Source organism: Pyrus communis, chromosome 3, assembly GCF_041283825.1.
Source record: "Pyrus communis isolate YQ-2024b chromosome 3, ASM4128382v1, whole genome shotgun sequence".
Classification (NCBI taxonomy): domain Eukaryota; kingdom Viridiplantae; phylum Streptophyta; class Magnoliopsida; order Rosales; family Rosaceae; genus Pyrus; species Pyrus communis.
In genome coordinates, this window is record NC_142567.1 from 7,320,932 (window position 1) to 7,346,633 (window position 25,702).

The 25,702-nt window shown below is 36.2% G+C and overlaps 2 protein-coding genes and 1 non-coding gene across 3 annotated transcripts; all 3 read left to right on the forward strand.

Annotated features, from left to right (window-relative positions):
* Window positions 1-3,479: 3,479 nt before the first annotated feature.
* On the forward strand, window positions 3,480-5,862 carry LOC137714802 (GDSL esterase/lipase At5g55050-like). The gene is made up of 5 exons (XM_068453937.2): window positions 3,480-3,914; window positions 4,030-4,169; window positions 4,684-4,917; window positions 5,017-5,260; window positions 5,451-5,862. The coding sequence occupies exons 1-5, from the start codon at window positions 3,647-3,649 to the stop codon at window positions 5,669-5,671; spliced, it is 1,107 nt and encodes a 368-aa protein (XP_068310038.2). The 5' UTR covers window positions 3,480-3,646; the 3' UTR covers window positions 5,672-5,862.
* Window positions 5,863-17,309: 11,447 nt separating this feature from the next.
* Window positions 17,310-19,553, forward strand: LOC137714792 (GDSL esterase/lipase At5g55050-like). The gene is made up of 5 exons (XM_068453927.2): window positions 17,310-17,622; window positions 17,736-17,875; window positions 18,373-18,606; window positions 18,702-18,945; window positions 19,135-19,553. Exons 1-5 carry the CDS (start codon window positions 17,355-17,357, stop codon window positions 19,353-19,355), a joined length of 1,107 nt encoding a protein of 368 aa, XP_068310028.2. The 5' UTR covers window positions 17,310-17,354; the 3' UTR covers window positions 19,356-19,553.
* A 4,227-nt stretch (window positions 19,554-23,780) lies between these two features.
* LOC137716657 (small nucleolar RNA snoR86) lies at window positions 23,781-23,903 on the forward strand. The gene has a single exon (XR_011065722.1). It is a non-coding gene; the product is annotated as a small nucleolar RNA snoR86 (small nucleolar RNA).
* The last annotated feature ends 1,799 nt before the right edge of the window (window positions 23,904-25,702 follow it).

Consider the following 25,702-nt stretch of genomic DNA (forward strand, 5'->3'; position numbering starts at 1 on the left):
GTCGATCATTTTGGTGGTATGTGGAAGATGGTGTGGGCTTTTTCTTCCTCAAGTACAGGATTCAGGATGGTGAGATGGCAGGTGCTGGTGCTAGGCGTTGGCTTTAGTTTGACATGTGGAATTTTGACAGCGGGTGGAGAAACTACATTAGCTGTTTTTGCTTAGGTTTTTCTGTTTTGTGGTTTGTGTGTGTTATGTGTGTTTTGGCCTTTGTTGTGTGTGTTTATGGGGTCCATTTTGTCTGTTGCACTTAGTTGTTTTGGGCTTCTTTGTTTGTAATGTTTTTTTTTTAATAATATATTTACCCCTTCACTAAAAAAAAAAATTAAAAAAAAAAAAGGAAAAGAAAAACCCCTCCTCGCTATACATAGTTTGTAATTTACTGTAATAAGCTTGTACTAAAATTCTGTCGATTGACAAACTACATGGTTGTAAATTTGACATCCAAAAGATCAACAAAATAGCACACACAAGAAAAGTCATGTATATTGAATCATCCGTGGCCTCCCTAGATGTCCACCCTATCCACGTCATCTTCTTGTGGAGTCCAAATTGTTGGATCGACGTGTCGACATGACTATAGACCAATGTATTATGTATACATATATGTTCTCTAAAAAAACTGTATACATATGTTTTTTTTTTTTAACTCTAGAGGGGTTTGAATTCGGACACTTATTATTCCAATTGGTAATCAACCAGTGTCATCCTCACATTTACAATACGGCCTTGTTTAGCAGGTCGTATAAGTTACTAGAAAGGACTAATAATACGGACTCATTCGTTTAGCATCATCCCGTATTAAATTAGACTGAATTCATTTAATTCGATCCACTTGTTTTATACGACATACACCCGAGTAATAAAACCGTCTAAAAAGCCTGGATTATGAGTCGGGTTCTTTTTGCTCTCTCTCACTCGAACTGGCCTCTATTTCTCTCGCGCGAAAAGGCCCGTCTCCTTCTCTCATCGGCTCTCTTCTCCCCGTTTTCTTCTCTCGCCGGCTCTGTTCTCTCTTCATCTTCGCTCTGTGTCTGATAATTGGAGACGCCCACAAAGACAGAAAGACCAGTCGCACCGACCACTGCTTCTCTCTCGTCTCACAACATTCGAATCATCAGTTGGTGATATTTGGGAGATTTGGTCATTTGGGTGTTTGAACTTAAGTGGGATTTAGGTTAGCTTCTTGCTGCTTTTTGTGATTTGGGTATTTTTCAACTGGGTTTTAGAATGTTGACTGGGAATTGATGATAGGGTTTAAAGATTAGGAAATATGTCGTCTGGGCAATGTTCATTTGAAATTAGGTTTTGTTCTAATTTTTGGGGGCTTTTTTATTTGATTCTAATTTTGGGGGTTTTGTTTTAAATTTTCTGAGTAGTTGAGAGTGGCGTTGACGCTGCTTCAGCATGGCCGACGAGTTGTCGGCTGTCGGATCGGGTCAAACCTCCATGGCTCCTGCTTTTTATTCAATATCTAATTTTACGTTTCTGGTAAGCGGTGTCGATGGCTGCATTTTGAAGATAATATTTGGGAAATATTTAGGTTTTTTTTAGATATAATAACATAATTTAAAAAAAAAAAAATTTAGTACAATGATATATCTTGTACTTTACCAAACATAAGATAAATAATACAGTCATTAGTCCGATATCGCAAAAAATAACCGAACAATTTAGTCAGTTGTATTCAACGACTATTTATCCTATCCGACAGAAATAATCAATATAGCTTCTGCAAGATGATGGCAGATGATGGCTCGTGTTACAATTATGCACTTTGTTTAGTCAGTTTAAAAGTTGGATTCGGTGAATAATTAATTAATCAATGCAAGAGAAGAAAATAAATAATTAACTGATAACTGAAGTGAAGGAGTTAAAAGAACAGTTGAAGATGAATTTAAGGACAAACAAGAATCCAAAAAATCCATCGATGGATTTGGCCAAATTTCCCATCACACCAGATAATGGCAAACCCATTCCCAACCAAACAAGTGTGATATTGACACATTGGCCGCTACATATTTCTTAATTTACTTATTTTGTGAAGGACTTGTATAAAATAAGTTCAATATTGTCGTAACGTTCTCGTGCCATAATACAATGTTATAGAAAAATTTCTTTTTACATGACTTATTGGACCAAGATGCTATGTAACCATATGGCGGTGAAATTCGTCTAAAGAAAAATATTTAACATCCTGTGTTGGTGATGGTTTTGTTTGAGGGAGATGATTTTCACACTTTTTTTAGCTTCTCACATATGCATCTTAATTCTTTGTCATTAGAGAATACATCAAATGAAAACAGTAGATATGTTTGTATAAGAGATTAAAATATCTGTTACCATCTCATGCTTTAAAATATACACCAGAAAATGGTAAACCATTCCGAACTGAATTAAGAGTGTAATATTGACACATTGGCCGCACCGAATATCGACCATCCCCATCCACTGACCCGCTGCCAAATTGCCAGTCCATCTAGTCGAGGACAGTAACGTTTTGTATTTTATAATTCAGGCACACCATAACTCTGTCAATTATAAAATACCACAAGCATGCAAGATTGCAACATATGAGAAATCTGTAAACAATTGTTTTGGGTCATCAAATAAAATTGAAATGCACAAAAATACAAACATGTGTTCAAATATGGAAGAATAGCGAAAGAAGAAGATAAAGGAAAGTTTGATGGTGCGTGGAGTGTGGAGTGTGGGACTCGGGACGGTGCATCCACGCAGCAATCAGTAGATTAGACTCCGGCAGCAGACAAGGATAGAGATATGTGTTATGAACTGTGAAGGATGTCTCTTTCTTCTTCTCTATATCCTTTTTCCCTTTATTTTTTTTATTTTTTTTATTTCATATTCTATGATGTTTTTTCCTTCTTTGAAATGGGAAGGAGAAGAATGTAATTTTAGCAACAAAAAAAGATGTGATTAATGTTAATTCTAAGGATGATAAATTATAATCGAGAATAATCCGGTAGAATTCGTATCTCGTTGATGACAAATTCGTAACCAATTTATCTCCCACGTCCTTGAAAATATATAGTTGTTTAAAAAAAATTATAAACGAGAATAATTTGGTGGAATTAGATGTTTATTCTTTCATTAAAAAAAAATCAATATTTATGCAATGATTATGTAACTAAGAAAGGTACGTAAAATAGCAAATTCAACGAATAAATCAACAGAGAAATTGGTAGTTAACCAAAAGAACAATCAAGAAATGATGAGAATGATCAATGGTGATAGACGATCATGATTAATGAAACTGGTAACGAGATGTTCTAACAATTAAATCAAGAAAAAAAGGATTAGTTATTCAAAAGACATTACTTGTATTAATAAAAGTAAATTCCAATGACAAAAGTTTGATCTTTTGGGAAGAGACAAATAAGAGTTGAAGAACAAATTATAAAATAATTATATGTAATGACAATATTAGTGTCAAGATATAAGAGGTTTCGATGAGTGCTACTGATCGAGCCCACACGGCAAAAATGTCTCCTTCATACGTACGTAACTCATCAACTTATCTCCCCTATAAGAGGACACCGATTTGTTCATTTCCCTCAAAACTATCACACAAAAACATCGCATACCAAATTTTGAGGGAGCTTTTACACACAGTTTGTCCATAACCATGGCTAAATGTCACACTAATGTTTTGCCTAAGGCTTTCTTCGTCGTTGTCTTCTCTCTCGTCACTTTTGGTTTCTTCTTCACTCTCTCAGAAGCTCAGATGGTTCCGGCCATATATGTGTTTGGAGACTCGTTAGTTGACGTTGGTAACAACGATTACCTAAAAATCTCTGTCGTCAAGGCAAATTTTCCTCACAATGGGGTTGATTATCCTGACAAAGTAGCAACTGGGAGGTTTGGCAATGGAAAAAACTCTGCAGATTTTCTTGGTAGGTTTAATATTATTTCAGTTTATAAATCATGACTAGTGACATTATGCATGTTGAGAGAACGAGAGGCACTTACGGTATGTAGTATACAATATTGTTATCCTTTGTTTGGCAGCTGAGAAAGTCGTGTTACCAACATCGCCACCATATCTGTCACTTGTTTCCAAGTCCATCAAGCAAAAAGCATCCTTCGTCAACGGAGTTAGCTTCGCCTCCGGAGGAGCTGGAATCTTCAACGGCTCAGATGAACAATATGTAAGTGAAATGTTTTCAGCACTCTTTCAAAAGAAAAATCACTCTTTCTTCAGCACTTGTAGTATATTCCGTTCCACTAAAAATGCTTTAGAACCCAATTCCTTTTTTTATATTAGTTGGGTGGGATCCATTTAACCCTACTTGTCAAAGTTAGTGAAAAGCTTTTAAAAGAAAAGTTGGGTGTTATTCTATACCAACACCTAATGTGGTTCAAAGTGAAGTTCGCAAAATCAGGAGAAATTTTTATGTAGCAGAAACATTGTGATGTGGTGTTACTAGTTATAATTTGAATAAAATAGTAATATTATATGGTAGTGTGCACTATAATTTTACTTTTAAACAAGAAGTTATGTCAAGAGAATCTAAATAGAAGAAATCTAATATATTTATCATTAAAAATATATCTTATTTGAATATAACGCTTTATGATGTGACTTTACGTGTGAAGGACAAATAGAATAGCTTTGTCCAACGATTAATGCCTGACCTATATATATTGCCCTTGTTGTCACAGCGTCAGTCGATACCTTTGTCATACCAAGTAAACTACTACTCAGAAGTGCATCAAAACATTGGGCTACAATTAGGATCCAAGGGCGCCAATGACCATCTCTCAAAATCTCTGTTTTTAATTGTGATTGGAAGCAATGACATATTCGACTATATTAAAAAAACCAAACTCCAAAATGAATACACACCGCAGCAGTACGCGGATTTGATGGTGTCGAATCTAAAGGAACAATTACAGGTAACAAGCACGCATTATCTTAGCTCCATGTTTGCATGGTGAAACTTCTGTTGCACTTCAATGCTTAACGTGTTTCTTGCTTTGTTTTTTGTTCGGCAGAGAATACATGCTCTAGGCGCGCAAAAATTTGTAGTCATCGGGACTGGGCCGGTTGGATGCTGTCCGTCGCAAAGGAATTCAAGTACAGGAGAGTGCAATGATGGTGCAAACTCATTGTCTGTCATGTACAAGGAAGCCCTTAAGTCCATGTTGCAGCAATTGAAACCCGCGTTGGGCATAAGCTACACCCTCTTTGACACTTACACTCTCTTGACTAACATCATTCAAAACCCCGCTTCTTACGGTACTCATATGTTCATTTTCTTCTTTATAAGCGCAAACAATCTATGGCCAATCCGTCTGGCATGTGTTGTCAAACCGTCAATTTGAACATATGCGGTTCATGATAAGCTAGATATTTTCCCACCTTTGTAAGAACTGAAGGATGAATTTGAAGTTAACTGACAAACCAAAAATTTCTCATTCGATTTCAGGATTTACAGAGGTTAAAGCTGCATGCTGTGGGATTGGGAAGCGTAATGCCAAGGGTCCATGCACACCAATTTCATCTTTGTGCTCCAACAGGAGGGACCATGTCTTCTGGGATTTTTACCATCCTACACAGGCAACTCATGGCATCATAACGGATAAACTTTTCGATGGCCCTTCAGAATACTCATCCCCAATGACTGTGAAGGAGTTAATTGCTCTATAAAAACTCGGCTGCTCGATATAATAGTCACCGTGTAACTAGAATGTCTAATAGTGTATAGATTGGCCTTCTTAGGAGGTTATACTTGGGCTAAATTCGTGTGTATTAAAGCGTGAATCAATGAAATTCTGTCTGTACCATCACAAAAGAAGCAAAGCACCATGACAGATTTCGAAAAGCAAAGAAAACGATTATATTCCAGCATCATCCGCTTCACATAATATCAAAATCGATCAATTTGAGTTATATAAATAGGAGAAAATGTGATAAAAAAGAAGTAAATGGCCCAATGATTCAACCTTTCTCTTGAATGGAGATGGGAAATAATACGTTGTCATCCATCGAACAGTAGAGAATGCTTCAGTCTGCATAAATTGCCAGCCAGATACATTCGTTAATCTTCCTGCACTCATTCTTGGGAAAAATTTCTGCAAAGCAAAGCATAAAGTTTCTTGAAAGAAAAAAAATGGATAAAGAAACAACTTTCAGGTTTAAATAATGTATTTCTTGTCGAGAGTTGTCTCACATTGATGAGGGACAAGGTTTGCTATGTGCTTATATGATCTTGGGCTACTCCCCATATTGCCAATTGGTTTTATAGTGGAACCTCAATTTCATCATTTCTGATTCATGTTCTTTTCAGAAAAAAAACTTATGTTGCGTTTGTGAAGATCAAATGCCAGCATCTTGTCCACTACAATCTGCATTTAAATGAAGAAGAAAGAAAAAATAAAGAAAAATGTTATTCCGGCGTATAATGGTATTGCCGCATTCCATCTCATGGTTTCGTAGAGGCAGTGTTCCTCTATAATATGTCCTGGTTCATTTCTGAACCACATATTCAGTTTTGGGATTAAAACCTGGTAAGAATTGCTGGCCCATAGCTGATACATTCTCATTGTACAGCACTGCAACCCTTGGGGGGTCATCATGTGAAACCAAGTAGTTTATGGTTCCACCAAGCAGACCAACACCATCTGATACAATATTGAGAACATTACACAACACTGCAACTGCTAAACTTGGCCCAAGAATCATTACTTATTTGCGAGGGAGTACCTTTACCAAAATCCACGAGGCACAAAGACCTTTTCCCGTTGTTCCTCTTGCAGTAACAAGTACTCTGCCTTTTTAAAATACTCTTAGCACTAAGAATGATGCCTAAATTACTGATCACACACAATATGTTTACAATTTAGAACACGGAAGCCTATTTGAGTCATCCCTACTTATGCAAATCAATTGCGCAGAATATTCTCAAAGAGAAACAGAAACTACGATTGTTATTCATATGTCAAATATCATACAAGCACAACACTAACGTGAGAAAGATACCATCTGTAAAGCTCCGTCCGCACCTTAGAAATCACGGTTCTCCAAATTCGCTTGGTTTTCTTATTGGGTATTTAATTTTGACACAGATCAACAGTGATCAACCCAAAGTTTTAAAGTATTTTTGACGTGGCATGTTTGGGTGGTAAGGTCACTCTCGTTCACACAGAAGAGAGGATTTTGTTGGAAATTCAAATAAAAACAGGCTGTAAAAGGTTGCTTCTAGCTGTTAGTTTCTTTACAGGTTGTATCCACACATGCTGCAACTACAAAGACTAAAGTTTCCTCCATGTGCTAGCTGACATGGTGATGAAAGACAGCAAGTGTGCTGCCATGTGATGTGCTAGCAGGAAGACAGCAGTGTGCTGCTGTGTATTAGCCGAAAGAGTGTTGATTGCAAGCTGGAAAGATAGCTGCATATGTGTGCTAGACTGTCCAAAGTTCTTGCATGTGTTTTAAAGGGTGTAAAGATGTTAAACACCCCATCCATTGCATGTGTTGTTGCATTGTTTATCAATTTCTGTTTTGTATAAATAGGCCATCTTGCTAAGCTTTATTGCATCCCATCCAAATCTCATTTCCATTCTCATTTTCAGCTTATAAGCTTTAAGAGTTGTAAACTCTTCTAATATTTCAAAGTGTTTGTTATCACCAAGCTTGCTACTTCTTTCATATATCAAAGTCCAAGTGTTTTACCAAAGCTTGTTGCTTCCCTCCTTTCTCTATTTCTTTGTCCAATTTTATTGAGAGTGAAAGTGAGAGGTGTGATAGAGTTTGTAAACTTATCACCCACATATTTTGGTATTGAGTTAGTAAACTCTTGTGAATACCAACAATTGGTATCAGAGCCAGAATACCATTCTGGCAAGTGCAGTAGCTATGGCGTCCAATTTAGTGCAACTCCAAGTTCCCACATTGAAGAAAGAAAATTATGAAAGATGGTGCATCCAATTCAAAGCATTGTTTGGATCACAGGAGCTATGGGAAGTTGTCAGTAGTGGGTATGTTGTACCCACTGCCGAGCAAGAAGCCGTATATACTGCGGATCAAAGGAACACTCTCAAGGACTTACGAAAGAAGGACCAAAATGCGCTGTATCTTCTATACCAGGGTTTGGAAGATTCAACGTTCGAGAAGGTTGCAGAAGCAACAACGAGCAAGCAAGTATGGGATACACTCAGTACAATCTACAAAGGAGTAGATCGAGTCAAGAAAGTGAGGTTACAGTCACTTCGAGCAGATTTTGAAACTGCTCACATGAATGAAGGGGAGAGCATCTCCGACTATCACTCAAGGCTCATTGTGATAATAAATTAGATGAGGAGAAATGGCGAGAGACTCGATGAAGTACGAGTTGTGGAGAAGATACTCCGGTCACTCACATCTAAGTTTGAGCATGTGGTGACTGCCATTGAGGAATCCAAGGATTTGGAGGTGATGAGCGCAGAGGAGCTACTAGGATCCCTCCTAGTTCACGAGCAACGCATTCAGAAGAATGCAAACCCCACAACGCTAGAGCAAGCTTTGGAGTCAAAGTTGAATATTGACAAACCAAATGGAGGTTGTGGGCAGTGGAACTCACGTCGTGGGAGTTCATCTAACCGTAGCCGAGGACGAGCTCGAGGAAGAGGTCGAGGCTATGCACAAAATCGAGGTCAGTCTCAAGAGTGGAGATCTACTCGAGGAAAGACGCATATCCAATGTCACAATTGCAAGCAATATGGACATTATGCCAATGAATGTTCACATAAAAATGGTGAGCATGTCAACATGGCAGAATCAAGTGGAAATACTGATGAAGAACTTACAGTCTTGCTAGCACACCATGATTCCAGTAGCCAACAAGATGTTTGGTATTTGGACTCTGGTGCAAGCAATCACATGTGTGGAAAGAAGGAGTTTTTTGGCGAACTAAAAGATGGGGCCTATGGATCTGTAAGTCTTGGTGACTCCTCAAAGTTGCCAGTTGAAGGCAAAGGGAAGATCAAGATCATCCAGAAGGATGGTAAAGAAAAATACATCTCCGATACCTACTACATACCAGGTATGAAGAGCAACATTCTAAGCATTGGTCAACTGCTCCAGAAAGGGTACATTATACATATGGAGAATATGTTTCTCACTCTCAGAAATGCAAGGAGAAAACTTATTGCACGTGTTCAAATGTCAAAGAACCGAATGTTCCCGTTGAAGTTGAACACAAAGATTGGGAGTTGCAACATCGGTGTGATGGAAGATGAGTCATGGAAATGGCATCTTCGATTTGGCCATCTTCATTTCAATGGCCTAAAGTTGTTGTCAAGTGGAGGAATGGTTCGTGGTTTACCCCAGATTGAAGCCACACGCCAAGTATGTGAAGGTTGTGTGCTTGGCAAGCAAGCACGACTATCGTTCCCTGTTGGTGATACATGGAGAGCAAAGGCATCACTGCAGTTGGTGCACACAGATATATGTGGTCCATTGGATCCCATGTCTTATGGAGGTAATAGGTATTTTATTACCTTCATTAATGATTTCAGTAGAAAGACTTGGGTCTATTTTCTTAAGGAGAAGTCAGCTGCCCTAAAATTTTTCAAGGAGTTCAAGGCACTCACAGAGGCTGAAAGTAACCACAAGCTTGTGGCTGTGAGATCAGATAGAGGTGGAGAGTACACCTCCAATGTTTTCCAAGCATACTGCAAGGAGCAAGGAATTAGGCATCAACTTACTGCTGCCTATACCCCACAACAAAATGGGATAACCGAAAGAAAGAATCGAACCATCCTTGACATGACAAGGTCCATGCTTAAGGATAAGAGTTTGCCAAAAGAGTTATGGGCAGAAGCTGTAGCTTGTTCGATTTATTTGTTGAATCGATGTCCAACAAAGAGTGTCAAGAGGATGACACCACAAGAGGCTTGGAGTGGATACAAGCCGAATGTTACACACCTAAGAATTTTTGGGTGTGTTGCATATGCTCAAGTTCCAGAAGCCAAGAGGAGGAAACTTGATGATAGAGGTGAGAAGTGTGTGTTTGTGGGCTATAGTGAAGAGTCCAAGGCATACAAGCTCTACAACCCACTAACTAGCAAACTAGTGGTTAGTAGAGATGTCATCTTCAGTGAGGAAGAGACATGGAAGTGGAACAACAAAGAAGTCAGTAAAGAGAATATCGTCTCCATTGATTTTGAAGAACCAGAAGTTGTACCACCTATTGAGCAACAGCCTGCTCAAACAATCACAACAACTCCAGTGCACAGAATTGCAAGGAGTGGTCCTACATCTAGTGAGGAAAGCAGCTCCTCAACTCCAGTGAGGTTAAGGAGTCTCACAGAGATTTATGGACAAGAAGAAGAAGAAACCAATTTTTTCTGCTTCTATGCAGACCATGAGCCTCTCTCATTCAATGAAGCTGTGGAAGAAACTTGTTGGAAGAAAACCATGGAAGAAGAGATCCATGCCATCGAGAAGAATGACACTTGGGAGTTGACAAAGCTTCCACCAAATCAGAAGGCTATTGGTGTTAAGTGGGTGTACAAGATCAAACGCACTGCAGATGGGAGTGTAGATCGGTACAAATCAAGGCTTGTAGCAAAGGGCTGCAAACAGAAGTATGGAGTGGACTATGATGAAGTCTATGCTCCAGTTGCAAGACTTGACACGGTAAGATTACTAATCTCTCTTGCTGCTCAGCATAAATGGAAAATTTATCAATTAGATGTCAAGTCAGCCTTCCTTAATGGAGTTCTTGAGGAAGAAGTGTACGTGGAACAACCGGAAGGCTTCCAAGTACAAGGAGAAGAAGAAAAGGTGTATCGTTTGAAGAAGGCTTTGTATGGCCTCAAGCAAGCACCACGAGCTTGGAACTCAAGGATTGATAACTACCTTCACCAAAATGGATTTCAGAAATGTCCATACGAGCATTCAGTTTACATGAAGAATGGTGCAAAATGGGAGTTCTTAATTATTTGTCTCTATGTAGATGACTTGTTGTTTACAGGAAACAATGAAGCAATGTTCTGTGAGTTCAAGCAATCCATGTTCAGTGAATTCGAGATGACTGACAATGGATTAATGTCATACTTTCTTGGCATAGAAGTGAAGCAAGGAAGTGACGGTATCTACATCTCTCAACAAAAGTACATGAGAGATATATTGGAGAAATTCAATATGGACAAGTGCAATATTGTCAACACTCCAGTTGCAACTGGATTGAAGCTGTCCAAGGAAGGAGAAGGTGAGTTTGTAAACTCAACCGTGTACAAAAGCTTGGTTGGAAGCCTAAGGTACCTTACAATCACAAGACCTGATATAGTTTATGGTGTTGGACTCGTGAGTCGATACATGGAAACACCAAGGGAGTCTCATTGGCTGGCCGCCAAGAGAATCTTGAGGTACATAAGAGGTACTCTAAACTATGGTCTATTTTATAATTTTGGTGAAGATGCAAAATTATTTGGTTATTCAGATAGTGATTGGGGAGGTGACCAAGATGAAAGGAAAAGCACAACTGGCTATGTGTTTTTTCTAGGATCAACAGCTTTCTCATGGACTTCAAAGAAGCAATCAATTGTTGCTTTGTCATCATGTGAAGCCGAGTATGTTGCTGTAGCCTCAACCGTGTGTGAGGCAATTTGGTTAAGAAATCTGTTGAAGTCAGTGTGTCATCCACAAGTGGAATCGACTGTGATTCATGTGGATAACGTGTCTGCAATCAAACTTGCAAAAAATCCTGTTCAACATGGAAGGAGCAAGCACATTAATACCAGGTTCCATTTTCTAAGGGACCATGTGAAGCAAAAGACAATTGAGCTTGTCTATTGTCACACAAAGGAACAAGTGGCTGACATCTTCACTAAGCCACTACCAGTTGAATCATTCCGGTTATTGCGTGAAATGCTAGGCATGAAGGCGTTTTGATTTGAGGGGGCGTGTTGGAAATTCAAATAAAAACAGGCTGTAAAAGGTTGCTTCTAGCTGTTAGTTTCTTTACAGGTTGTATCCACACATGCTGCAACTACAAAGACTAAAGTTTCCTCCATGTGCTAGCTGAAATGGTGATGAAAGACAGCAAGTGTGCTGCCATGTGATGTGCTAGCAAGAAGACAGCAGTGTGCTGCTGTGTATTAGCCGAAAGAGTGTTGATTGCAAGCTGGAAATATAGCTGCATATGTGTGCTAGACTGTCCAAAGTTCTTGCATGTATTTTAAAGGGTGTAAAGATGTTAAACACCCCATTCATTGCATGTGTTGTTGCATTGTTTATCAATTTCTGTTTTGTATAAATAGGCCATCTTGCTAAGCTTTATTGCATCCCATCCAAATCCCGTTTCCATTCTCATTTTCAGCTTGTAAGCTTTAAGAGTTGTAAACTCTTCTAATATTTCAAAGTGTTTGTTATCACCAAGCTTGCTACTTCTTTCATATATCAAAGTCCAAGTGTTTTACCAAAGCTTGTTGCTTCCCTCCTTTCTCTATTTCTTTGTCCAATTTTATTGAGAGTGAAAGTGAGAGGTGTGATAGAGTTTGTAAACTTATCACCCACATATTTTGGTATTGAGTTAGTAAACTCTTGTGAATACCAACAGATTTTGCAGTCTTGTTTTACAGAGAAAAGCACCCGTCCGATAACAAAATCGTCGATACAAGGGCATCAAAGCTCAAGTATCCAAGTGGGAAACTCATCCAACAAGATCACATCAACCACTTGGACCTGAATTAAGAACTTACTTTGAAAGAAATAGACAATTTCTATAAAAAAAAAAAAAAACAGCAGAGGCATTGAAGAAAGAGAGCACCCAACTAATCTTACAAAAAGACTTCTAAAAACTCTACAACCTACTTTTTACTTATTCTCTTTGTAGTTCAAACATTCCTTTGTATTTATAGTACTGCTACTTCCCTTTGTAGATTGATTTTTTTGTATTAAATTCCCTTCTCATAATAGTCTCTATACTTGCAACAACTGGCCTGACATGCATTTAAACTTGCCCAAATAGGTTTAAACTTTGCCCAATATCTTGGATTTATCATTTACTTTCAAGTTTTTATCCTTTCATGTTATTTAATGTCCTTTTGGTTAACATTTCATAAGTATTCGCCAGCACTTTTCTTTTAGTTTTCACTTATTCTTTACTCGGCTTCCTGTCTTTACTTTCTTACAAGGATTGCAAACTGGTTTGAATCATCTCGGATCAGTTTGTGGTCAGTGTGTTGGCATTCTATAAACAAAAAAAAAAAAAAAAAAAATCACAGGCATAAAAAAGAACTTAAATATGGACTTAACCCCTCCATAAGAACAATCTTTTGATAAGAAGGTCAGTTTACTTGTGGCGAAAGCAAATGACCTATTAGACAAACAATCTATTGTTCTTGGCCAACAGTGGCACGTTTCAAAACAACCAATTTTGTAAGAGAGCTTAAGAGCTTATCCAAAGCTTTGCTAAGGCACCTTCAAATTAACAAGAGTTCATCACTCACGCAGGAAAAGTTGTGTGCAAATCCCACAACCAACACTTACTATGTGCGACATGAAAACAACTAAAGCTACCCCAAAAAAAAAAAAAAGAAATTTTTTTTATTTTTTATTTATAGTCAATATGTGTATATTTGCAATGAATTTCAACATTAGAGGCATAACTAATGGCTATCTATGTGAAAGAGAACAAAAAAATCAGCAAGAGGCGACCATAGAACAAACTTAAGTTCAATATCGACAACAACATTCAGTATGGTATTTGCACAAAAACACTCCAATGATTCTGCACAAAGATCCTAATAAGAAAATGTCCTTGTTACATAAATTGTCACTAGCTTCATTAACCTTGTCTATCTTAATAATCATTTATTTGTCACAAGTCACAACCACCTGAAGAATGTGCAAGAGAATAGATGCTTGGAAAGAAGTTCCAATATTTCATATCTAGAGAAACTATTGTGAGCATGTAGAACTTGAATGAATGATGGAAACACATCCCCATAAAACACAGATTACGTTTATATAATCTAATTTTTTTAACCAATTTTTTTTTCAATTAATAATATAGCTAACTCATTCAATTATTCTTATGTCATAGTTGATCAAAGATAAGATTTGATCAACTTTAATTTTGAAAAACTTTTTTCTACATAGGCAAATGTAACTGGTATAGTTAACAAAATTTTATAAGCAAAGACTCAAAAACTCAAAATCTGTATACTTCTTATTTGAACAGGCACAAAGAATGTAATATTAAATTATATATATATATATATATATATTTAAAAAATTGGGGACCTCTCCTGAGTAGGGGCCCTAGACGGCCCCCCTACTCTGACTACCCTCAGGACCGACTCTGAATTAGGTACTAGAGATGATATACCTAGCTCCAATACTTTAAATTATTGTCTATTTCCACTAGAAGAATGTGTTAATTTACTCCTCAAGTATTATCATACAGTTTAATGCATAAACCCTCTTCAATTCAAATAATTTTATATGTATGATCTTTATATAGGATTTGTTGATGTACGAAACCGAGTGGACTTCGGGTCAATGTAAGATAGGGGGTTAGGATCTTCGCGAGAGCCTTCCAGTCAAGAGTAGCTAGAAGAAGTAACGTGCAAGGAAGGTAGAATAAGTATCAAAGGTTACCGGTGTGGTACCAGACTAAGAGCCTCTGTTGCTTAAGCTAGCAAAGTATGTTTAAGGCACCTCATGGGTGAGTTTAGAGATAATAAGTGTTTAAGTAGTAATAATGATTAAACATCTGAAAGGAGTAGAGGTTAACCTTTTATAGAGGCAAGGTTGGAGGAGAATTCTCAAAATTGGCCAATGTGGGATAGAATGCAGTTAATGTGGTGCCGCCACTTGTCATATCGTGATTGGCCTTCAAGTTGGAGTGAAATATCGCATTGGTTTGGGGATAGCTAATGGGTAATTGCCATGTGTCGTGGCTCTCACTTGTTGTGACGTTGTTTCATGTGATTCGACATGGGTGCCAAAGCACGGACTCTTTGGTGGGTTCAAGGTGCTATGTAGTTGACCGGTACTTAGTAGTTTCGGGGTCAATATGATATGGTAATAATAATATTAAAAATGGATTGTTTCAATTATAAAATTTATATGTTGAAGATACATTATTCTTAAAGAGTGGAATATGTGCATTCCCTTATAAGAAAATGCAAGTTTCATTCTTACTGATATTAGTTTGAAGCAAGGGTGGGTTCATAGGGACCCTCAAAAGGTCGGAGAAACAGTTGGTGAAGTTCTTAGGGACCTTTCCAATGTCTGACACGAGACTCTTTTATTCCCACTAAGTGTTCGCTGAAATAAATATTTGGCATATCCCGATAGCACTCGTCATAATGTGTTGGCATTTTTCGGTAGGGGGTCTCAACAAAACTCACTAGGATCACTTGACAACACTCCTCATATGTAAGTATGCAAGCAACATAGCTTGGCAGAAGACGATATGCACATCAAGTGCTCGATGAAATGCCCTTGCGATTAAATTTTGATATCGTCATTGGTTTGAAGTACTTATTGTTTTCTATTAGTGTGTAATAAGAGCAAACTTGATATAAGTCCAATTTTGGGAGTTATTATTGGATTTAGTCCACTTTGTTGGATTAGGTCCACTCGTTGATTATCCATATCAACTTATTTTTATTATCTTTTTATTAGATTGTGACAAATGTTATTCCATATTTATATGATTAATATTTACGTAATTTTAGGATTAAATATAAGAATTAAATTGTTTCTCCTTCTTCCTACTCCTAATTCGTTTCTCAATTGTTTTTCTACCTCAATCGTAAGTTAACCGTGTCTACTAATGTGTTATAGGTACTATATATATCAACATATATACTAGTATGGATTTATAAATATATGAAAGATGAAATTTTTCTAAACTATTTTGTGGATGATGGATAGATTAATAGTTTTATTTATTTTCGTATTATCACAAATTAAGTGTATTTTATCAATTTATATAGTGTAGGTATTATATACGATGACATACATATTTTCTTTTAACCATCCATGAAAATTTGTTATCCATGAAAATGATTAAATTGATTAAATTGTCATATTTAAATATTTGAATTAAAAATTAGAGTATAAATGCAGAAATCAAGAAATTTAATTAAAGTTGAAAAATAAAAACCTGGAACAAATTCAATAAACAGTTCAATTTTTTTGTACTTTATCAAAGGATTCCTTTTTAATAATAATGGCATTCTTTATTTTATAATTCAGGTGCACATATCTCTAGCAATTATACAAAGTGGAAATGCAAGATTGCAACATATGAGAAATCTGTAAACAACTGTTTTGGGTCGGCAAATAAAACTGAAAATGCACAAAAATACAAACAAGTGTTCAAATATGGAAGAACAGAGAAAGAAGAAAAGGCAAAGTTTGATGGTGCGTGGAGTGTGGGACTCGGGACGGTGCATCCACGTAGCAATCAGTAGATTAGACTCCGGCAGCAGACAAGGATAGAGATATGTGTTATGAACTGTGAAGGATGTCTCTTTCTTCTTCTCTATATCCTTTTTTGTGTTCATATTCTATGATGTTTTTTACTTCCTCTTTTGCTTCTTTGAAACTGGAAAGAGAAAAACGTAACATTAGCAACAAAAAAATCAAATTAGTTATTCAAAATATGAGATTAATGTTAATCCAAGGATGCTACATTATAATCGAGAATAATGCAGTGGAATTCATATCTCGTGAATAACAAATTTGTAAACTGATTTATTTTCTATTCTTTGTAAATATATAGTTGTTTCCAAAAAAATTATAATCAAGGATAATTTGGTGGAATAAAATGTTTATTCATCGGGAAAAACTCAATATTTATGCAAGAATTATGTAACCAAGAAAAGTGAACTAACAAAATCAACGAATATATCAACGGAGAAATTAGTAGTTAGCCAAAAGAATAATTAAGCAAAGATATTGAAGATGATGAACGGTGACAAGCGAAAGATGGTCGGAGCATATGATCAATGAAATTGGCAATGGTATACTCTAACAATTAAAACTAGAAAAAAGAATTAGTTATTCAAAAAAGAAAAAACAAAAACCTTTTGTATTAACAAAAGTAAATTCCTATGACAAAAGATTGATATTTTGGGAAGAGACAAACAAGGGTTGAGGAACAAATTATAGAATAATTATGGTAATGACAATATTAGTGTCAGGAGAGGAGGTTTCAGATGAGTGCTACTGCTCGAGCCCACACGGCAAAAATGTCTCCTTTTCATACGTACGCTCATCAACTTATCTCCCTCTATAAGAGAACATCCACTTGTTCATCTCCCTCAAAACTATCACACAAAAACATCAAATTTGGAGGCATCTTTCTAGACACGGGTTGTCCATAAACATGGCTAAATGTTACACTAATGTTTTGCCTAAGGCTTTCTTCGTCATTGTCTTTTCTCTCTTCACTTCTGGTTTCCTCGTCACTCTCTCGGAGGCTCAGATGGTTCCCGCCATATACGTGTTCGGAGACTCGTTAGTCGACGTTGGTAACAACGATTACCTAAAAATCTCTGTTTTCAAGGCAGATTTTCCTCATAATGGGGTTGATTATCCTGGCAAAGTAGCAACTGGGAGGTGGGGTAATGGAAAAAATTCTGCAGATTTTCTTGGTAGGTTTAATATTTCAGTTAAGAAATCATGACAAACTGACATTATACATGTTGAGAGAACGAGAAGCATTTACGCTACGTAGTATATAATCTTGTCATCTTTTGGTTGGCAGCTGAGAAAGTAGGGTTACCAACATCGCCACCGTATTTGTCACTTGTATCCAAGTCCAACAAGCGAAAAGCATCCTTCGTCAACGGAGTTAGCTTTGCCTCCGGAGGAGCTGGAATCTTCAACGGCTCAGATGAACAATATGTAAGCGAAATGTTTTCAGCACCCTTTCAAAAGAAAAATAAGAGTGTTTTTTAAGAACCCAAATCTTTTATTTTATATTAGGTGGGTGGGATCCATGTAACCCTACTAATGAAAGTTAGTGAAAACCTTTCACAAGAAAACTTGGGTGTTATTCTATACCACCTTCTTATGTAGTTCAAAGTGAAGTCCGCAAAATGTTGGCCACCCATCCTAATTTCAAAATCAGGAGAAATTTTTGTGTAGTGAAAATACTGTCACGTAATATAACTCTTTCATATTTTATAATAATTTGAATGAAATTGTAATACCATGTGGTAGTGTGTGCTATATAATCTTACTTCTAAACAAGAAATTATGTTAAGAAGACCTAAATAGGAGAAATCTAAAATGTCACTAGAAATATATCTCAGTATCACGTGCCTAGACGTGTGAAGGACAAATAGAATAGCTTTGTCTGACGATTTATGTCTGACCTGTATTGCTCTTTGTTGTCACAGCGTCAGGCGATACCTTTGTCATACCAAGTAAACTACTACTCAGAAGTGCATCAAAACATTGGGCTACAACTAGGCTCCAAGGGCGCCAAGGACCATCTTTCAAAATCTCTGTTTCTCATTGTGATTGGAAGCAATGACATCTTCGGCTACTTTAGAAATTCCCAACTCCAAAATGAATACACGCTGCAGCAGTATGCCGATTTGATGGTATCGAATCTAAAGGAACAATTACAGGTATCAAGCACACATTACCTTAGCTCCATGCTTGCACAGTGAAACTTTAGTTGCACTTCAATGCTTAACGTGCTTCTTTCTTTGTTGTTTGGCAGAGAATGCATGCTCTAGGCGCGCAGAAATTTGTAGTTATAGGGACTGGGCCAGTTGGCTGCTGTCCAGCGCAAAGGAATTCAAGTACAGGAGAGTGCAATGATGTTGAAAACTCGATGTCTGTCATGTACAATGAAGCCCTTAAGTCCATGTTGCAGCAATTGAAACCGGCGTTGGGCATAAGCTACACCCTCTTCGACACTTATACTGTATTGACTAACATCGTTCAAAACGCAGCTTCTTATGGTACTAATATGTTCTTTTCCTTCTTTACAAGCGGAAACAATCTATGGCCAATCCGTCAAGCATGTGTTGTCAAACCGTCAATTTGAACATATGCAGATCATGATAAGCTAATATTTTCCCGCGTTTGTAAGAACTAAAGGAAGAATTTGAAGTTAACTGACAAACCAAAAATTTCGTATTCGATTTCAGGATTTACAGAGGTTAGAGCTGCATGCTGTGGGATGGGGAAGCTTAACGCCGAGTTTCCTTGCACGCCAGTTTCATCCTTGTGCTCCAACAGGAGGAACCATGTATTCTGGGATTTTTACCATCCTACACAGGCAACTCATGGCATCATAACGGATAAACTTTTCGATGGCCCTTCAAAATACTCATCCCCAATGACTGTGAAGGAGTTAATTGCTCGATAAAAACTCAGGCCACAACCGAAAGACACCATCTTCTCGATATAATAGTCACCGTGTAACTAGCATGTCTAATACTGTATAAATTGGCCTTCTTAGGAGGTTATACTTGGGATAATTAAGTTCATGTGCATTAAAGAGTGAATCAATGAAATTCTATCTGTACCATCACAAAAGAAGCAAAGCATCATGACAGATTTTGAAAAGCAAAGGAAACGATTATATTCCAGCATCATCCGCTTCACATGATAAAAGAAGTATATGGCCAATGATTCAACCTTACTCTTGAATGGAGATGGAAAATACGTTCTCATCCATCCAACAGCAGAGAATGCTTCAGTCTGCGTAATTGCCAGACAGATACATCCGTTAATCTTTCTGCATTCATTCTCGGGAAAATTTTCTGCAAAGCGACGCACAAAATGGATAAAGAAACAACTTTCGGGTTTAAATACTGTATTTCTGATGAAAACATAATACGGACCGACATCACTGAGAACTATCTAAACCATTAAAGCCATTAACTACGTTCCACTAGTCAGAACGTCTAATCAGAACAAACTCACATTAATTTCAGATCGTACCTGCAGAAGAACTCGTGATGATTGAGTTCGAACTTTTGATCTTCTGTTCTCTATGTTCCTCACATTTCTTGCTCATAAGGTCATCTTAACCCGGTCCTCAAAGAAACTAATATTTTAATAAACAGTACATGACTATATTTTTTACCATCTTCAACCGAAGGCCAAAGGGAAGGCTCGTTTTAGCTCTGTCACAAAAAACCGTCTCCAACCGAGGGCTAAGGGGCTATAATATGGAATGTAAAGAATTGAAATAAAATGAAATAAGATAGTATGAAATGATGAAAAATATGTGAGTAATGGTGTAGAAAAAAAAATTAGAAATTAAAAAAAAAAAAGTTCAAAAAAAGAAAGAAAAGTGGGTTAGGCATAAAAAAACAAAGAATGGGCTGGTACAAAAAAAAAAAAAGAAAAACCCTAAGCCCTAAACCCTAAAGTGAGTTGGGCAAGTGGAAAAGAACCAACCAAAAAAAAAAAAAAAGGGCTAGGCAAATGGAAAAGAACAAAATATATATATGAAATTGGGCTAGCCAGCAGGCTGGTTGGCTGGTTTATTTGGGCCATCCAGTTAGCTCTTTGACCCTTTTTGGCCCAGTGGGACTCACGAGGCCTTTGGCTTGGCTTTCGGTTGGAGACGATTTTCGGCCTTTTGGTCCTCTGGACAATTCGGTTGGAAATGACCTAATATAACGAGCTTATATGAACACGTTTTTAAAAAAAAATAATTTGAGGTTTCACCATAAAATCAATTAGCAATATGGGAGTAGCCTAACTTACTTAATTATAAGCCAATGCAAAATCTCTCATCCCATCAATGTGAGATTCATTCTTAACACGTACCCTCACATATGGTGAATTTTCAAGTCTAACACATGTACAACACAACAGGGTGATATGGAGCCCGTGTGATCGTTTTGCTTCACATGTGAGACAACTTGCTCTAATACTATAAAGAAAGTTGAGATTACACCATAAAACTAACTTGCTCTAATACAATTTTCACGAGAAGAGAGGCCAAAAGACATTCATTAATTGTGTTGGTAACCTCTCCTCCTATCATGAGTTGGTTACAACAATTTCCTAAGAGCATCTGCAAAAGAGATATCAAAAGATAAATGTCAAATGTTAATTTGATGGCTGACATGACAATGCCAGATTTTCTCTTTTTCCAACCGATATATTTTTTTTGTTATAAATGATATTTTAAAAAGAAATCAATTAAAATAAATTTTCAAGATCTATAATTAGTGCATTAATGGGATCCACACAATAAAATAATTAAAAATTATTTGACATCACATTTTCTCATATGTCAAATTTGACATATAAAAACTCATATGTCAATCCACATATGATTGACATATCGGTTGAAGTTTGCTACTACCTTCAAATTGGATTACATAACATTCCACTTAGGATTTGACATCTTCTTTGGAAAGTCTAAGAGCATCTCCAAAGGAGATGTAAAAAGATAAATGTCAAATGTTAATTTTATGGCTGACGTGACAATGTCAGATTTTCTCTTTTTCCAACCGATATATTTTTTTGTTATAAATGATATTTGTAGGACACATTCTAAAAAGAAATCAATTAAAATAAATTTTCAAGATCTATAATTGGTGCATTAATGAGACCCACACAATAAAAGAATTAAAAATTATTTGACATCATATTTTCTTATATGTCAAATTTGACGTATAAAAACTCATATGTCAATCCACATAAGATTGAAATATCGGTTGGAACTTACTCCTACCTTCAAATTTGATTACATGACATTCAACTTAAGATTTGACATCTCATTTGAAGATGGTATAGGAGGTTTTAATCACCTCTTAGTCCAAAATGAATTCACCTGTTTCCTAGGAGGTTTTAATCACCTCTTAAACCTAAATGAATTGAAAACTTGTCTTTATAGGATAAGGCTAAGGAGACCAACTTTTTAAACTAAATTTGCAAACCAAATGATATGTCACCAATAAAAAATAATCACGTTAATCAACACTTAAGTAATAATTCAATCATTAACATCTACTAATTTGGTTTACAAAATTCAGTTTAGAAATTTAGTTTCCCTAGCATTATCCATCTCTATAACATTTAATTATAATTAAATGTATTTAGTCCAAAACTAATATTTGTCCAACTTATATATCAAATATAGTTTACACTCACTCACATTTAAGAGTAAAACTCTTACATTCTCCCACATGAGTGTAATCAAGCTATTCATATATGTTATATAAATAAAGGCGACCCCTTATTGATATTAGAATAGTATGACTTCCCCAACTAATTATAATGATTCACTACGCACTTGATGCAAGCTACATGCATTTGTTTTCTAAAATCACAAACCAATCTCATCAATTATAAAGTTATAAACTAAAGAACCTAAAAAGGAAGTTTGTTAGTACATTACTGCTCCCACATATCTTTGATCCCATGAAGTTAAATAACATACTTCATATTATTACCTTGCAAAGATTAATATAATTGGGGAAATGACTCATAAAAAACTGCACTTTTTCATAGCCTCAACTCCAAATTTAGTCACTGAACATTGGTTTAATTAGAGCTCATCACCTTTAGCCATAGGAAAATCACCACCACTACTGTGGTCTATGGGACCAAGATTTTATAGGGCCAAAGTAAGGCGAATCAGGATATGCGTACCTTAGAAGTCTAGTCATGAACTCAACAGTCTCCGCTACTATTAGGAGCATTTTTCTCACAGGACTTTTGTTAACTGAATAAGTTTTAACAACGCATCTATTTTGAGATGGTCATATCCTTGTGTGCGTTTCACTAGCGTCCTGAATGCGTTTAGTTTTGAATTAAATGAAACTTCTCACTTTTCTCCTTAGATTGGGTTTTTATACCATTTTGGGGTTTACCATAGTGAGGTTTTGTCTGTTTTACTACTTATGCATTCTTTTGTATGTTTTGACACTTGCATTCGATCAATGTGCCAATGATCTCATTAATTGTACTTACTTCATTGTTGAAGACCTAATGCGCCATTTACTTAAGTGCTTGCACATTGAATGTGGAGTTTTGCAATCCCAATTTCATTACGAATGTGATTGTGTGAATCCTTATTCATATTCTACAATATCTTTTAAATAGTTTTCTAATTGTAATGTATTACTTGAAAGACAATTGTTCCCCCTTCGTTGTTACTATAAATAATAGCACAATGAGATGAAAAATTACATCACATAATCAACCAAAGTCTCTCTTTTCTCTGTAATTGCCCCCTATCTCCATCTCTTTATAATTCCTCAGTTAAATAGGTCTACAACAAACACAAGTTTATATTTTAAAAATTGAGGATGCAGGAGAACAAAAAAGAAAATTTCTCCAATGACATTTTGGTAGTCAAACATACTTTTGATTCCCGACAGTTAGCAAACGGTTTGATGAGATTGTTAGATTTCGATTCCTGCTTATCCCAAATTCTTAAGTACTCCGATTGATCGTTTTCCGATTTCTTCCTATTTCGATTCGTAGTTAGTAAACAGGCCCAAGAGTTTTAAACCCACAAGTTTTGTATTGGGCATTGACAGCCGAAACCCAAAATTTTGATGGGTAGACTCGTCATTTCCTACATGCTAGGGTTTCATCCTGCGTGCCTATAAATAACATTCCAATAAACGTTAGCCCATAAAACAATTCGCCTCAGTTTATCCGTCTTCGTCTTTCTTCAGGCTCTACTGTTTTTCTCTCAATTAATTTTTTTAGTCTTTTTTCGTTCGTTTTAGATCTATGTCTGTTTGTTATTATCGAAAAGTTTTATTTGAATTTTTGTGCGAGAAGTGCTTCCCGTAGAAGTAGAAGCCAATTTGCAGAGCAAGGGCGTCTAATATAAGAATGGCGCAAATTGCATTGAAGGTTGGCGATAATAACAAGCGATTCTCCGTGCCTGTCAAATTTTTGGTTTTGATTTTGGCCTCGAACAAGTCGCAACATTCATTCGTACAAACCCACTTTATTTTATTTATTTTATTTTTTATTTTTTTTACTTTAAGTATGTAAATCATCTGTTTCGTGTTTTGTTGGAATCTCGGGTTTTTTTTTTATTCCATTCTTAGTTTATTATATTTTTCGTCATCCAAATTTTGAAATCGCTGAATGACCCGTATTTCTCTAAAATAGAAGAAACAAATTTTATTTTATATTTTATATATTAATTTGTCTCTGGATATATTTGTAAATTGCCAAAATCAAATCTTCGACTCCTTAAATCTGATGCGGGTATTTATCAAATGATAAAGCAAAACCTAATAATTTGTTTTCACTTTGATGAATTTGTCTGTGTAATTCGATGTCTGTCTAGTTGTCAAATCTTTGGCATCATTTCTGTTTGCACTCTTCAAAATTTATATTAATTTGGTTTTTTTTAATATGTTGATATTTGTTATAAATACGGAAAAATAGAGAGAATTGGAGATTGTGGTGGAACAAGATGAATTTATTATTATTTCCTTGACTTGCGACAGATAGGAGAAATGAATACATAACAAGTCCTCAAACTAAAGAAACAAAAAGAAACGCAGCTAAGACTTGAAATGGCCGGCAGCCCAAACCCCAAGTACGGATTTGACACCTGAAAAAATAAGAGTCAAATAACACAAAAATACAAAATCACTTGAAGTTTCGACCGTAATTCTGCAATTATGCGAAGATGTCCAACACAATATGCTTCTTGGATATCAGTAAATCAAAAGACACAAGACTTTGGTTGCTTGGAAAACACCAAGTAGAAGAAAGGAAGGAGGATGGGGAGACGGGTTGACAACTTGCTGTAACAAGATCAAATCTTATGCGTTTAAAATGAGTGTCGCCTCTCTATATGTCTTATTAATAATTAAGGTCACAGAGATGCCACATCTATTTTGAGTGTTGAAGATTAGACCTTTGTTGGAACATGGTCAGAATTTAGTTTTAAATTCTTATCATTTTGTACTACACTTTAGTGTATTTCTCTTCACTTGTATGTGAAATGTTTTACGTTTGATTCTTATTAAAACAAATTTAAATCAGATTATGACTAGCCCTTCCTCTAGTATCGTTTATTAAAATATATATATATATATATATATATATATATATATATATATATATATTTGCCCTTGCTCGATAACTAGACATTTGCGAAGTCAACCATCTTTACGAGACAACCCAAGCGACGATTTTCCATCCGAGCTATTTTCTCCTTTCTTTCCCTTTCTTGGGTTTAATGGGTTTCACGTCAAATACGGAATGTGACAAGTTTCTTCTTTCTTCTTGCGATTCCTTGCAGTTGTTCAGAAATTTTAATTTAATTTCTGGTTGTAAGAGTGTTTGGAAAATGCCTAAAAAAAATCACATATTAAAATTTTTATTCTTGGCTTATGGGTGTTATAATGTTTAATTTGTTGGATTGATTGAAATTAATTTTTAAGTGAGTGAGAAATGGTGAAGAGAAGAAGGTGAAGATTGAGAGAGGGAGAGGTTTGAAAAATTCAAATTAATCATGGCCGTTCATTTTTTATTGAACGCTCCTGCTTGAACGAGGGATTCGGAGAGGATCTAATCAGCATTTTTACGAAGGTCTCTTCACTTGTTTGACTTGACCCTCGATGTTTGTACATTCAGTGCATCTCAAGCACAAACACGCTCAAGAACATCACAACCAACACAAATGGAATTAACTTGGTTTCGCAATAGTTGAAGAAGAATTTCTCCTCAATTCACTTATTGTCGATTACAGAATTTCAAGTTTACAAT

Coding starts and splice junctions, on each gene's coding strand:
- LOC137714792 (XM_068453927.2), top strand. CDS start 17,355: ATGGCTAAATGTTACACTAATGTTTTGCCTAAGGCTTTCTTCGTCATT. Junction 17,623..17,735: donor AAATTCTGCAGATTTTCTTG/GTAGGTTTAATA, acceptor TTTGGTTGGCAG/CTGAGAAAGTAGGGTTACCA. Junction 18,946..19,134: donor TCAAAACGCAGCTTCTTATG/GTACTAATATGT, acceptor ATTCGATTTCAG/GATTTACAGAGGTTAGAGCT.
- LOC137714802 (XM_068453937.2), top strand. CDS start 3,647: ATGGCTAAATGTCACACTAATGTTTTGCCTAAGGCTTTCTTCGTCGTT. Junction 4,170..4,683: donor ACGGCTCAGATGAACAATAT/GTAAGTGAAATG, acceptor TTGTTGTCACAG/CGTCAGTCGATACCTTTGTC. Junction 4,918..5,016: donor ATCTAAAGGAACAATTACAG/GTAACAAGCACG, acceptor TTTGTTCGGCAG/AGAATACATGCTCTAGGCGC.